At 38.5% G+C, this 14,967-nt stretch overlaps 1 protein-coding gene across 6 annotated transcripts in view; it reads right to left on the reverse strand.

Moving 5' to 3' along the window:
- Nucleotides 1-4,519: 4,519 nt before the first annotated feature.
- The window catches only part of LARP4B (La ribonucleoprotein 4B), a 55,483-nt gene continuing 45,035 nt past the window's right edge, over nucleotides 4,520-14,967 (reverse strand). For 5 of the 6 annotated variants that reach the window (XM_061349601.1, XM_061349563.1, XM_061349556.1 and 2 more), the window contains 5 exons: nucleotides 14,325-14,370; nucleotides 11,051-11,215; nucleotides 7,948-8,072; nucleotides 7,176-7,287; nucleotides 4,520-6,624 (listed from right to left, as the gene is read on the reverse strand). In XM_061349601.1, coding sequence (XP_061205585.1) covers nucleotides 6,343-6,624; nucleotides 7,176-7,287; nucleotides 7,948-8,072; nucleotides 11,051-11,215; nucleotides 14,325-14,370 — 730 coding nt within the window. In that variant the 3' untranslated portion in view covers nucleotides 4,520-6,342. The remainder of the gene's footprint in view (nucleotides 6,625-7,175; nucleotides 7,288-7,947; nucleotides 8,073-11,050; nucleotides 11,216-14,324; nucleotides 14,371-14,967) is intronic. The other variant, XM_061349569.1, reaches the window with a different exon arrangement.

A 14,967-nucleotide genomic window follows, 5' to 3' on the forward strand; every position in this document is an offset into this window, starting at 1 on the left:
GGCAGGCATCTTACCCCAGTACCATCACCAGTCACACTAGAGAAGATGGAGCTAGCATTTGCCAGTATGTAGGAAGGACACAGATTCCAGCAGAGAAATGAAGAAGCTGGTGTCAAAAACCATAAAGCCAAGCAACAGCTGTACCTACCCAAGGAGCACACTATCTTGAATTTATTGTATACGGTTTGTGAACCTAGAGTCTAAGAACCAACACATATCAAGAGAACCCTCTGAGTACCAAGGCTGCTTTAGCAAATGGGACAAAAAAACCCCCAAAACCTCAGCAACCTGAAATGTTTCAAAATGCTGAGCCTGTTGTATTTCTGAAACTAAGCATAATTCTTAGGAGCAGGGATCAACAGCTGCCATCTTCCACAAGTGAGGCACTCTCGAGAATGAAAGCACTGGATCACTGGAAAAGAGAATGTACCAGGTGAGGGGAAATGAAAAACAATGTTATACACCTATTTCTAAAAGGAAACAAGACAGAATCTATCACACTCCTCGCAGAGGAGTGAGAGACTGTGTAGGCAAGGCTAGCCACAGACACCGCAGGGCCTATTTAACTGCTCACCTCCAACCCTCTGCTCCCACCACACAGCAGGTCCTGCCATCCAGCCGCACCACGCAGGGCTGGCTGGTGGGAGCCCTAGCCACTGCAGCACACTGAGCTGCTTTGCTGCACATCCTAAGCTCAAGTTTAAGCTGAAATCAAAGACAAAAAAGCAAGAGCAATGAATGTTTCTCATATGTGCTACAGCCTGTGAACTGTAGCTCCTGGAGAACACTCACGGCCTTGGAAATGAGACTGCTGGATAGGCCAGACCTGCTGAACCTCACTAACTGTGCCTGAGCTGACATCTCAAGCTGCATACACAGCACACACAGGGCTTCAGCTCCAGTTTCAGAAGACATCAAGACACATTTCATTAGGTATCAATAATTCCACCCATGTAGATTTCATACATCTGTCCAGCTTTGGTATGTTTTACAACTCTAAATTCACCCACTTATCCCTCCTTCCTCAGAGCACCCTTAGTTATGGTAGATTTACTACTCTTACAGACACCATCTGCCTACAGTAAATGGGACATAATGCTATCAGACTGCAGGATGCTTTCCATACCATATGTGTGTAACACAAGCACACAGAATAATTTGCTCTTCAAACTGTAGGATCAGGGGGTGATTTTACCTTAGACTCCCTTCCCCCAGCACATAAATGTTTTGCCCTCCATTTTGCGAAACAGTGAACTGCTCCCAAGCCATTTGTGACAAGACATGCACAGACTTCTAGTAATCTATCACCATACAAAGATTCAGGACATTTACAGCTCGTACGTAAGAATACTCAAGAAGACTAAAGCAAAACCCAGACCCTTTCTCCTCCTTTTTCCCCATTGTGAAAATAAGGCTTGAAAATGACCAAGTGTGATGAGCTGAGCCATGCTCACCTGAGCAAGCAAAGCCACATTTAAGCCATTTTTTTTTTACCCTTCATTAGTCATACACTAGTTGTACAAATACTCAGTTAGCTTCAGCACAAGGCATTACCACACCAGTCTCCTCAGGGCACCAACTGCTCATTCCTGTCCCTTCCGCCATCTTGCCGATGGTGCAGCAGCTCTGACCTATGCCAGTGGGGGCCTGACGGTGACGGAACTGACAGGAGGGACACGGCACAGCTCAGGCCAGCCTCTTCACTGCATTTCTGTGCTTACTCAGCCCAGCAGTTCTGTAACAGTATTCCATGTGCCACCTCAACAGGAGCAAACATCTACTTGATCAACTTCAGTTGAACACGGAATTATGTGAAAGATGGATATCCAAGCGGATATAACTGAGCTACTGCAACTGGATGGCACCAGGGTGCTCTACTGTTACACAGCTTACTCTCTCAAAAGTGGAGATGAAGGGGAGCAAAGTTACTCACGCCTACTGAAATTCAGTCACTTTCCTGACTTAGTGTTTGCACTCGTAAAAGCCTGGTCATGAAAATCAACACGTTTGAATTTCCAGAGGTTTGTGAAATAAAAGCGTATCAGAAAACTTACAACTGCGTAAAATCTTTTTCTAAAGTCAGTTTCTGTGACAGTAAGTAATCTCTGGATACTCAATTGCATGTAACCTGACCAGAAGCTTACAGAAGAAACCTGAAAATTAATACTGCAACACTTCCCAAGATGGTTATAAAGACCAGTAACTGTCAGTACTTTGTGCTTACATCCATGGTTAAACTTGGTCAGCTGCAGCTGAATGAGAAACAAATCTAAAAAAGGAAAAACGTTTTAAAGTATTTCCACAATAAATCTTTTACTCAGAGGGAGGATATCCCAGAAGCTCTTCTTTCCTAGAGGCATGACCAGGATAATCTCCAAAACCAGCCAAAGCCAAAAATAATCTCAGGACATCTTTGGATTCAAGAGCCATGCAACCAAAGCACTAACCCAAACGTTAAAATCCACACATAAAGCCAAGCCAACACCCTCTCTAATAATTTGATGAATCCACTAATGAAGATTATAACCTTCACTACACAACGCATTACACCAGCCTCTTGTTCTAGAAATGTTAACTATAGTTACCTATGAGATAGACATTGCTGCCTTTGGAGTCACAGTACAGGTGTTCCTGTTGCTGCTGCATAGCCTTAGGTGATGGTTAAAACAGCTGTGCTAAGCAGTAAAGCAAGCAAAGGTTCTCATTTTCCCAAAATCAGAAATATACCATTTCCAAAAATGGGAGCAAAAGACAAAAGGTAGTGAAAAATACTGCTGAAGAAAAATTTAATTAAAAAAATCAGGAATTCAACAGTGCCTAAATCTTTATTTTTCTTAACCTACATATTTTTTCAAATTAGACAGTTTTACATTTTATGACACAAAAGGAAACTTAAATTACTGATAGTTTACATGTAAGCTTGATTCCAGTCTTAATGGAAGAAGAACAAAAACCAAAAACCCTCAAGAAGGCTCCCATATTACACTTCTACTTCATGAATTGGCAGCTGTTAGGTCTCCTTCGAAGTCTTCGATTGTCTGCTGCTATTAGTGTAATAGGTTACAAAGCACAGAAGAATCCCTAACTGTAGTTAGCTGGAGGAGATACAGAGATAGGTATGCACCATTACAGTCAGATGTTGCTCCTGATACGCTGCACCACACTCAAACAAGGGCCTCTCTATGCCAACTGCTTAAGTCTGTGAAGGATAATGCAGCAATGGAAAAAATTTGCCACCATTCACAGCTTTCTAAGTGGTGGGGGACTGATCTGAAACATTAACTTTTAAAAGCAACCTCTGTTTGTTTGGTTCTATAATTCTGAGTCTCAGATCCCATTTTGACTTGTTTTCAAAACTAAAAAAGCATCACCACACACTCTTACAAGGTAAAATGCCAATTTTAATTCCTGTATCCCTGTACCTTGAACTCAGCTACTGCTTTTGGGAGGTTTTTCATTTTAAAAGCCACATTTTAATCTCTGTGTATCGTAGCAACAGTCTGCATGCAACTTCACAACTCTACTCCAGAAACTCCATTTTGTCACTGAGTGGAAAAACCCCAAAATCTCAAAGTAAAATGCAGTACGGATAAGTTGTACATTACACAGCTATTTGGTGTGTCACTTTTTTCTTTTAAAAAAGCTATAAAAACCACATCAGAGGAAGGTTTAAACTTTCGATGCAACAGACTGTTGCTGGGCAAGCAATAATTACAGTGTATTGACCTAGCACAAATGGCAGCAGAATACATTAGAACAGCACAACACATCCCCCTGGCCTCCATATATCACCGTAGGTACCAGTTGAGTATCATGACTAGCTGTACACAGTCTCTGTAAGGAACCACTTGTGATTGTTTGCAGCTGGTAAGCCTTTCACTTGCAGCAGACAAACAAAATGAATCATACAGCTGGCCTAAACCATACACAAATCTAGCCACCACTTTCACTGCCACTGGGGAAAGGAAAAGCATGTTAAAAGTCCAATGACAGAACTAGCTGAGCAGTTTTGGTGATGTTGTCAGAGTCCTATCTCCTCCCATAGCATTGACTCTTTTTGAACAAGAACAATCAACATATTCCAGCATGCCCTATTCTGCAACATACAACAGGCTGGATTTTAAAGGTCAACTAATTACCAATTGATACTTGTAATAGGAAATTTATCAGGAGTCAACTTCTATAGTTACTTTACAATTCTATGAATCATACATTAAGGAAAGCACTGATACTCTTGAAAGCAGACAAGTAGGCTTCAGTGTATATTTTTAGCAGTCTAAAGTTTTTTCCCAATTAAATCTGATTTTATTAATGAAAAAAAATTACATTTTGACTGCTGAAATTTACTATTTACATTTCAGAACACTTCTCAATCGGTTAAATCACTTGTTTCTATAGGAACTTAGGAAAACATTTGAGGGCTTTCAAATAAGACTTTCGTTCCATTTCCCTTTTGCAGTGAAGAGGCAGAGTCAGTTCAGCACACCAGAATAAAATAAGAAAAAGAAAAACCAACAAATTAAAGTAATATTCAAACCACAACATTTAGTTTATCTACATCCAGCTCAACAGCAACATTTATAATATCAATAATTTTTATCAGATTTTTTCTTTAGGGTACCTTTTTATATGTTCTGATTATTTACAACTGTACAAGCAAAGCACACACTTCCAAGTGCACATATTTAATACAGTATTGACTATTTGCATTTACAGGTTTTTCAACAATCTGAAAAAGATCAACTGTTTAAGATCTTTAAGGTATATTACAAAAACTGCTGCTATTTCCTGTACTACAGTATGTTTACCCAGTAAGACCAGTGACAATAGATACATACTGTAACTGAGTAATTCTGTATTCCACTCATGCTAACCCTCCACGGGGTCAGACCTCATTAACTCTAAGCTGTCTTGTACAAAAGTTAAGGCAAAGTCATTTTCAAGTTTAAATAAAATTCAAGTCTTTAAATATTGGATGGAAATAATTCTTTAAAAAAATCAGTTGTTTAAATAAACACTTTTGTGGAATAAACTGTACTGTCATAGTCAACAGGAATGAGTTTTGTCTGAACTTCCTGCAGTTTAAACACTTAAAGAAAAACTTTAGGCATTTTAAAACAAAAATAATTTATATTCAACTTTATTAGAAACTTGCTAATTTAGTGCATCCTTGTCCTTCAGAAAGCGCATCACTTCTAAAGTAAATAAGTGTGAGAAACCTCGTCCCAGAGGTAAACATCAGGGATCTCTTCCTCCACCACACAAAACAAACACCATTATCTCACGTCCTGAAAAATTTAACTCCGTATGCCAATGCTTGTAGTTACAGGAAGATGCCAACACGAGGCTGACTATGATATGAACTCTTTCAAAGAGCACTTGGGGCAGAGGTTAAAAGAAAGCCTACACAGAGCACAGGGGTAACCAGAATATACAGCGCTGACTCAGTTAACTCCCTTACAAGCACAGGGAAGCTAAGGTTATCACAAGAAGGCTACAGGGCTTTCTCCTGATAACATCCACTAACAGGCTTCACCACCGTAGAAGCTCAGACTTAATTCTTTCTATTCACAATGTGCTTTGTATTTGCAAATTATAACATCAGTTTTTCTCTGGAGTGAGAAGATGGTTACTTGCTTGCAGTAAGTCACAAAAGGAAATATTTTAGAAAGACTGCTATGGTGCTCCGTAGGATTCATTTTGTGTGTGCAAAACGTCAAAAACAGAGTCAAATCTTAAAAATGCTAGAAACAACTCTCATTGAACCTAAAAGTGCAAGTTCGTTTGCTGACACTTAGTACAGCAGCCCAATAGAAAAAAAAACAACTTCAATGTCACATACCAGTTTGTAAAATGTATCTACTTCCTTGCACTCTACACACGCTAGCTGCCGTTACCAGTCATTTGGACACTTTAGATAAGTACTTGTAGACCAGTCTATTAAAAATATTGCAGCAGCACATTTCTGCTTAACAGTTTAGAAAAAACTTACTATACAGAGCTTGCACTCACACAGCCACAGAGAGGCTTAATAAAAAGTTGATTTTCATAAAGACAAATATTTTACATCTTGAAAGGAAATAATCACACTAAGCTTCACCTCCAATTAAGCACCAACCTAAATGTAAGGTTCAGAACAACTATCCAGAACTATCCAGAAAAATAGAATGTTTGTTCAAGAGGGGGAAAAGTATTTCACAGAAAAATAACTTGCAGGCATTGTTATATGCCTACTATCACTGCAAGCTCCTAACCAACAACTCATTCTCAGGTATCTTAGTGGGAACATGGGTTTAATTTGTGGGAAGCAGACCTCTTTTCAAATCCCCCCAGGTGTTAGCTTCACTGAGGAGATTTTGGAGGGGTACTCTGTTCTTTGTTTAAGCGTTTGCCAACGGCTGGAGGGGACGATCTGCGTCCTGACTGTCTCCTCTGGTCTTTGGGTTGTCCAGGATGTGACTTTGCAGGAGGAGGTTCTCTGTTTTTCTCTACTGTTTCTGTGGGCTTTCTTTCTTCTTTCCCACATGCTACAGTGTTTGGCTTCTGGTCTTTCTGGGGTTGCAACGTAGGAGGATCCTTAGTTGTTCTCTGGCAAATTTCTGCATAACTAGGTTTTCGAAGTTCCTGTGAAATCAAAAGCAAACAGGATAGCAGAGTTAAAGCATCCTGAGAAAATGTAATTTACTTTCATGAACAACAACAACAAAAAAAAGTCTTTCTCCCCAAAGATGGCTCCACTAAGACACACAGATGAGGGCTCGAGTATAATGTTTACAGAAGCTGTGCAGACAATAAGGTTCAAGGTAAAATGCAAAACAGTATGCCAGAAAAATGGGATACTATGATAATGCAAAATACTTCTGATTAAAGCAAACTCTAAAAAAAGCTGAAAGATGATGAATACTGTTTGAAATATTAACATATTTATTAATACTTCTAACTTTGTTCTACCAAGAAGAAAATGCAGGTAAAAACCTACGATTCATCAAGTTGAACATGTTTGCACTGTTAATTTCATAACTGTACCATTAAAATAATCATGAGGCCACTAACACTCAAATTTAAGGATGCTGGGCTCACATGATTAAGCAGCACTGGGTAGCAATGTAAGCAATTTTCTGTTAAATGCATCAAACTGGATCATTAAGAGAAAGTGAAGTAATAAGGTCACTTACTATGGCAGCCCCATTGACTTGTACCGATTTACATGCAGTACTGAGTGTGGAAGAAGAAAGCCTTTCTGTACTCTGTGTCTCTTTCTGCGGTTTATCCACAACCTTGCAGTCCCTGTAAGCATCCAGCAGGAAGTAAAGCTCATGAAAAGTGAAACTTCAGGATAGATGAATTATCTAATAATGGGTCTAAAACAGTATCCAAGTATGACTATAAGAAGTTATAGCTATAATTTGCCTAGCAAATTACGACTAGCATTACATTTAAAAATGCTATCAAAAATTAAAAGAGAGATTCCTGTGGAACTTGGCACTACCTGTAATTTGTGACATTCTGATACCATTTGGTTATTCAATTATCTTGCTTTCATTACTCATACACCTCAATTTTATTTGCATGTTCCAAATAAAGTCTTACTGAAAACTTTCTTTAGTATATTGACACCGGTACTGCCCACAGGATTGTGTCTTTGCTCCCTATACTTCGCAGCTATCGACATACAAGGCAGTAAGTTATTCATTGAACTTAAATACTTGCAGAGAATAAAACACAACTCTAAGCTTCTGGCTGCTGCATGACTATTATAACTGAACCACTGTTAAGATACTGTTCAGAAACTAAGCTTTATTGACTTTACTACAATATACAATATTATTTCATTCACTGATTAAGATTTTAATAGCTATGCACAGTGTTCTACCTAGCCATCTGAGGAAAGAAAATGCAAATGTGATTCAGAGCAGAATAATTATAGCCATGTAATTACGTGCTTACTCAGAAGACTGGGGTGGCGAAGGAGACCTTTCAAACGTCCTGGGCAATGTAGAAGAAACTGGCAACATGGGCTCTCGAGGAATTCCTGACGGAACAGTGTTTGTACTTGCATCCACATTAATGTTCTGAAGAAGAATACAAAAAAAGGCAGAGAAGGACAATCATAGTATCCAATTAATATGGTTTGCCTGAAAACTAACATCATCAGGAACAGTTTACAAGTTGATTTATAAAAGTAACTATAGGGAGATACATACAGAAGGATCCAATATATGTATTGTAACAGTAAGCTCTCTCCTTTACGATTACTTAGAAACACAGACAAACAACTCACACATCGTGCCTCTTTCCCAGAAAGTTTGAAGTTTAGTTCCCCTTGGGACATATCTGGGTGACAAAGATTACTTCTTTCAACATGGGAATTTTGCACCTGCTGGTGACAAAACAGGCTTTGTGCCTGTTTGCATAACCAGTTAAGTCTCCTACATTTATGCACTAAGAACTGTCTTCTTCAAAGCTCTAATTCTGCATCATCCCAATAGCTGGTGCTAAAACCCCTTAAGCTTAAAAAAATAAGGCTTTGCTAACTAGGATATCACCATCATTTAAAAGTCCCTTTCTTATTCTGTAACATGCTTTCCTACCAAGAGGCTTTTTTCCACAGCCTTTAAAGGATTCTGCTACTGCCAAGTGGTATCATGCTTCCAGATAAAGGCCAAATAGGTTCAATATGCACACATGAATTTAAATGGTTGCAAAATAAGAAAAAAGATTCTGTATATTGAAAAACATTTGATATTTATAAACATTTTGTTTTAAAAGTCGCTTTTGACCTGTCTGACTCTGGAACCAGAAAAGATTCTGAAAATCAGAAGGGACAGCAATGGAAGAGAACATAAGCACAGAAGAAGGAAGACAGCCACCAGCCACCCCTTGCCACCAGCCCAGCTACCATTCAAAGGTCATAAAGCACAACACTCCTGTGGTCACTGTTACAAGTTAAAAGCATTTGACGACACTGTTTTAAATCAGGCATCACAGATTACTGCAGTAGATCTAAGCCTAGTTTTACTCAAAGTAAAAGCCATAAAAAGTGGATTTTTATAAATAAGAGAACAGCTTCTATGGGTTTACTCTAATAGGGTGTCGAAAGGCTCGTAATTGCAAATTGCTGAGTACTCTAGCCCAAGACCATGAAAACTTGCAGGTACATGGTTAAGTGTGAATAACTTCAAGTCAAGCAGATACACAAGTGATGTTCCTAGGCCAAAACACTCATCCTCTGACCTGACAGTGCTGCAGTTTCCCAGTTGGAAAACACGGTATGATTGCCATTCCCCAGAGCTACACCTAGAAGAGCACCGCATAGCGAAGAGCATAAAGATATGAGGCTCGGATAACAACTGTTGGAAATTAGACAACTTAAATTCACTTAGCTTCTGTACAATGGACTTGCTCATCTCTAATGCAAGAGTAGCATGTGCAACTATTTCAGCACTTTGTAACTCTACATCGAGTGACATGAAAAGATTTTGATCTTAGGGTGAGAACCAACCTGTGCCCATTAGTAATATTCTAATATTAACTCAAATACCTTTGCAGAAGAACACAGTCTCTCTTTGGAGTCAGTTTGCTGTTATCTTATTTTTTATTAAGGCAAACAAGGAAAGATGGTGCAATCCCCTTCTTCCACACAATGGTACAGGCTAACTCGTACAAGCCAGAAAAAGGTATTGGAAAATCAAAGGAAGCTTTTTAATGTGACAGCACACTGCACTACCATAAAATCTCAGTGCCTGACTCACTGCCTCTAGAGGGGAGAAGTGCAAGTTCTTTACAGTCACAGTGCAAAGCAAGTGCTAGATTTGTAATGGGAGGAGCAATAGGTTTTCAGCTGCAGTATCACTAGCAAGTGCTGGAATTATATTTAAAACCTGGAATAGCATAGTCAAAGAACACTTCAGAAATAATAGGGGTAAAATACTTAAAAATATATCTCAGCCAAAACCAGACTACAATATGGAGTACTGTGAGCCAGTACTCCAGATTAAACACTGCTCTTAATATGGCACTCTCCTGCACATTTCCCCCTAAATGCAACCCTGGAATGTAGTTGTCCCTATTACCACTTGCAAGAGACAGAATATATAGCTTGTCTGTGCAATCCCTGCTTTGGGTGCAGGCTGCTCTGCTGCTTCCTCTTTCCTTTAGCAAAATACTCTCCCTACCCAGGTCTGATATATGAGCACCAAAGAAAACACTTCTGCAGTAGACTAGTTGTAGAGATGAGACATGAGAGAGAATTTGGTGTTTCAACAGGTTGCTTTCCACTTCTACATCCAGGGGTTAACTTCTTCAGTTGTGGTACACACAGGAAAACACGAGTTAAACTAGAGATAGTAAAAAAAAAAAAAAGCCAATACTGACTTCCACAGCCTAAACTGTTCCACAGCACACAGACTTATACAAGTCTTGCTGAGAACGCAGTCACTCACAAATGGCATGGTAGAGACGGTTCTAAGAATGAAATCTATGAACAGCTACTGAACATTAATTTTCAGATGTATCCCTACTACATCTAGGAAGCAGTGGTTGCCAACTCATTCCGATATATTTTTATATTTCCAAGCACTACGACAACACTGGGATCCATCTGGTTTTGGGAACAGCTATCATACCTAGGGTACTGAGATTTTGTAGGCAGCTTCTTTATATTTCAGTGCTTAAAAGTTTGTCACTTTCAAGTGGTTTATACAGAACTCAAAATAATCAATTTCAAAAAGGAGGAAAATTTAGCACATTTTTCACCTGAGTCGATCAAAAAGCCTAAAATAATTATGAGCAGCAAAGAGCGTACTTTCTAATCTGTGCTATTAATATCTACTTACACTGGTGCCCATATTCCACACCATTTCAAAGAGAATACCAAACAACTTCTCAGATATAAGTGAAGAAGGCAGCAGCGCATCATTTGACAGCTGTTTTTAAAAGCATTTCTTATAACCCATGTAAACCCCATATTTTTCTACATGTAAGCCACCAAATTCTAAAACAAGAAGTATGAAATGTGTTTTCCCAACAAAAGTGAACACTGGCTACTCACTCTTTCTTTTGTCGTTCCTATTACCACACTGGACAGTCTGTTTTCAAAAAGGTCTTCGGTCTTTAAATTGCCAGCAGCCCCAGGTAATGGAGGAAAGCTAGATAAACCCAACTCAAAGCTAGGAGATGGAGGTTTTGGGGGTGGTGGAGACTGTGTTTGGCCTCTCTGGAATAAAAATAATGTGTTGAGGTTACTGCACTGGATGACAGGAAAGACACATGGGACTCTAAACTGTATTTTGCATTTGATTTACTTCTGTGAAGCTCTAGAGAGGCCTCCCTCATCCCACCTCCCAAGAAAACCACACAGTACCAAGGAACAGAAGCTTTCATTTTCCAGTGTTGCCCTTAAAATATTTAACTGGGAATACATAAACATTGTTAAAAATATTACATGCATAAGCTTCACTGACACTAGTATAGTAAGACAAAGTTTTCTTGCTAGCCCTTCCTTCAGGATAGATCTTACACTGACACTGAAAGGAAAATGGTCTGGTTTAGACATGATGATATAGCAGAAATACAAAGCCCATTTATGTGCAGTTGGTAACATTCTGAATGAAGGACAGGAGTCAAGAACCTTGACCACATTCAGATATATTAAGAAATGGGGGGACAGCATGCCTTGCATGTAGCATAGACAACAGCATTTTCCCTCTTTTTAACTTATATGGTCAACTTTGTAAAAATGCAAGATAAGTGGCAAAGCTATTTCTGAAACACAAAGAATTTTTCTTAATTAAATCTAAGAAGAAAAACAATGCCCCAGGTAGAAAATTAAACATCAATAGGCTAAATGCTATTATTGTGCACTACAGACAGCAGTTCCAAAGCTAACAGTACCACAGCTCAAGATCACTTGTGAGGAGCATTTGTAAGGATTTGTAAAGTTAAATTATATTTACACTGAAAAGTAAAATCCCTTTTGTAATATGCTATAAGCGAGTTTACCAATTAACTTCATCTGTATCATGACTGTGCTCAGGCCTGTGCTAAAGTGATCTCTGCTGCAGAATATCAAATGCAAAGTAGTCTGAGACAATTCCTATTTTGAAAAGGGAAAGGTTTACGGGTATACAGCAAGATGGTCTGAATGTGAAAAGAATGCTTCTGAACAGAAATCTGTTGCATTATTTAACCTTTTTCCCCTTCTTCCTCATGAAGAGCAATACCTACAGAACTACCCTGGAGGTCTCTTCACAAACTCCAGTTTATATCGTAAGAAGTGTGTGTTGAGAAGGAAGGAAGGAAAGAATAGAGAGACAAGAACAACTAAAACTCCTAGGACTGCTACTCACCCAGAATTACCCCCCTGAAAACAATGTAAGAGTGCTACAGCACTGGAGACTGCAAACCTCCAAAAACAGTCAGGTGACCTGTCAAAGGGTCGGAGAGACTACACTTACCCAGCTCAAACTGCAAAAGGAACAACCTTTTTGAGTTTGTGGGGTTTTGTTTTGATTTTTTAGGGCTTTTTTTTTTTTCTCTCCCAGCATCATTCTTTAAATCACAGCAGTCCATTTTGTTAGAGAGGACTAAAACCCTACAATAGATGATACTTTTGTATGTTACAAACATTGTAAGTTATATGGATGAGTCCTGAAAAATGTAACATAAAAGAGACTAGTACCATTAACCCCTTAAATTAGTAAAACTAGGGAGGAGTTTAATGGGTTTTGAGCTGCCAAATGCATAAGATTGGATAACTGAATAACTGGCTTATGTCTATAGCCTCAGATACAATCTGATCAGAAAGGCTCATGCTCTCCATGCAAGCAGGCATGCTCTGTTATTTTTCCTTTATAAAAACAAAACAAAACAAAACCAAACACCTCAAATAAGTCATCAGTCCTTTCAAAATACAACTGGTTGTAGTTATGTCCTATGTACACTAATCACAGAAGAAATAAGATCCTGGATTCAATTATTTCTGTAGCCTAGAGGGGTGAAATGTTAATCTTTCAGAGTACACTCCTTCCCAGCAGCTCTCACCTCTGTTCAAGTTACATCACTGGACAGTACAGGCTAAAGATTCATGGGCCAGAAGAGACTAGAAAGAACTTGGCTGCACAGGCTGCAATTAAAGGTTGGTGCTGAGAGAAGGGAACTGTGGGTCTACAAAGAACTCAGGTCTACCAGTTTTATGTTCAAAGTTAATCTTTACAGTAAGCTGAGTGAGAAGAGCCTGTCTGGTCAGTAAGCGTCCAAGGTAATTCTTTCACTCAAGTTGCTGACATGCCTAACCTACACCTCTTGCTTGTTCTTTCAAAGACAGAAAAAAAATGTTGATAGGAAAACATCAAGCTAAAAAGTTCAAGTAGCTTTGAAGGGGCAAAAGCAAGCAGTACTGAGAATCCTACATGTAATCTGATCTCACCAAGCTCCAAGAAGTTTGACAAGAACTAACAGCAAATAAAGGGAAGGAACCACTTGTCATTTTATGCTTTCCAAAACTTGATTCTCCTTTACCTAAGACCCCTAAGGCTAGTCGACAGCAGGAGCCACAAAAATCACAACACAACGATTGCGGACCTTTTTCAAAGTGCTATGATGGCTCATGCAGTGGGGATATTTTAATTTGAATTGGCAATTTTAACATGAATAGGGAAATAATACAGTTCAACTTCATCAACATGCCATGTGTGAAAAAAATGAACTGCAGAGAAGTATCTGGTTTTATGAAACCAAATTTTAAGTCCTACCAGAAAATTACATGTTTTTTTCCTTCTTCTACACAATGCCCAGTCCAGCCTTTTCAATATCAACACTGTTTTAAGTATTCACCTTGAATTTAAGTTTACCAAAACTATAATCTTAGTATAATGTTACCAAGTGGTACTTGGAAAGGCATTTAAGAAAACAGAACTGACCACTTAACTAACATACTAGCTACACATTATGACACATGGATCTGTAACACATTCAACATTTACAGAACAGTAACTAATCAAGTGTTTTGAACTTCAGCTTAGCTATATAGCTCTCCCTAAACGTAAACACTGGCATGCTGACGAAGTAACACCAGGGTGGATTTTTTTTTGCTACTATAAAAGAGTAATGTTAACTTTTCCTCAGACTTCTGCATTAATGGACAACCTTATCTGATACCCAAATGCAGTAAACCAATGTGATTTTAATGAGCTGCTGTCTTCAGTCAACTGTGACATCCAACTGCTTGTGCAATAACTTACCTCACCTGCTACTCCTTGTAATATCCATACTATTGACTTGTTACCCTATTTTTAAGATAGATGAAAATGATCATGAACACTCACTGTAAACTTGTCCTCCCTTTTCTTTCGGTAGCCATATGAGTTTTTCCTAAGGGAAAGAAAGCAGTTATTAGAACCTTGCCTATAAATGAATCTAAGGCAGCTGGTGAAAACAGGAGAAGTTAATTCACACTGCTATTTCATCCATCTTCACTCTAGACAGGTTATTAAAAAAAAGTGTTTCAAGGAAAAATACCTAGCAAGCTGTCATTAAAATTAAGGTGTGGATCTTAATACAAGTCAGCATAAGAATACAATGGTTACAAATAATTCCTGTGTTAAAAACATCTCTGAGCAGATTACATGTCAGGTTTAGACAAAACCCTTCAATGGGCAAAGGGTTTTTTTGTTGTTGAGTTGGGGTTTTTGTGAGGGTTTTTTTTTAATATACCTATGTAACTTTTGAAATACAGATAACCACTTTCAATTGAGATAAAGCACATCCAAGCTACATTTCAAAATTTGCCAATGCATTCTAAATTGGCTGCAATATATCTTCTGACTATGAATATTATTAATATATCCAATACTGTAACTTCAGAATATAAATTTAAGTTCTTACTACTCCTGTACATTTTTGTAGGCTATAGTTTGAAGAAACTTGTTTCCTAGGTTCTTAATCATACTTTTATTCACCCGTTATAAC

Source organism: Neopsephotus bourkii, unplaced genomic scaffold, assembly GCF_033783945.1.
Source record: "Neopsephotus bourkii isolate Nb327-2 ecotype Australia unplaced genomic scaffold, CSIRO-AGI_Nbou_v1 NB_53, whole genome shotgun sequence".
In the NCBI taxonomy this organism is placed as follows: Eukaryota; Metazoa; Chordata; class Aves; order Psittaciformes; family Psittacidae; genus Neopsephotus; species Neopsephotus bourkii.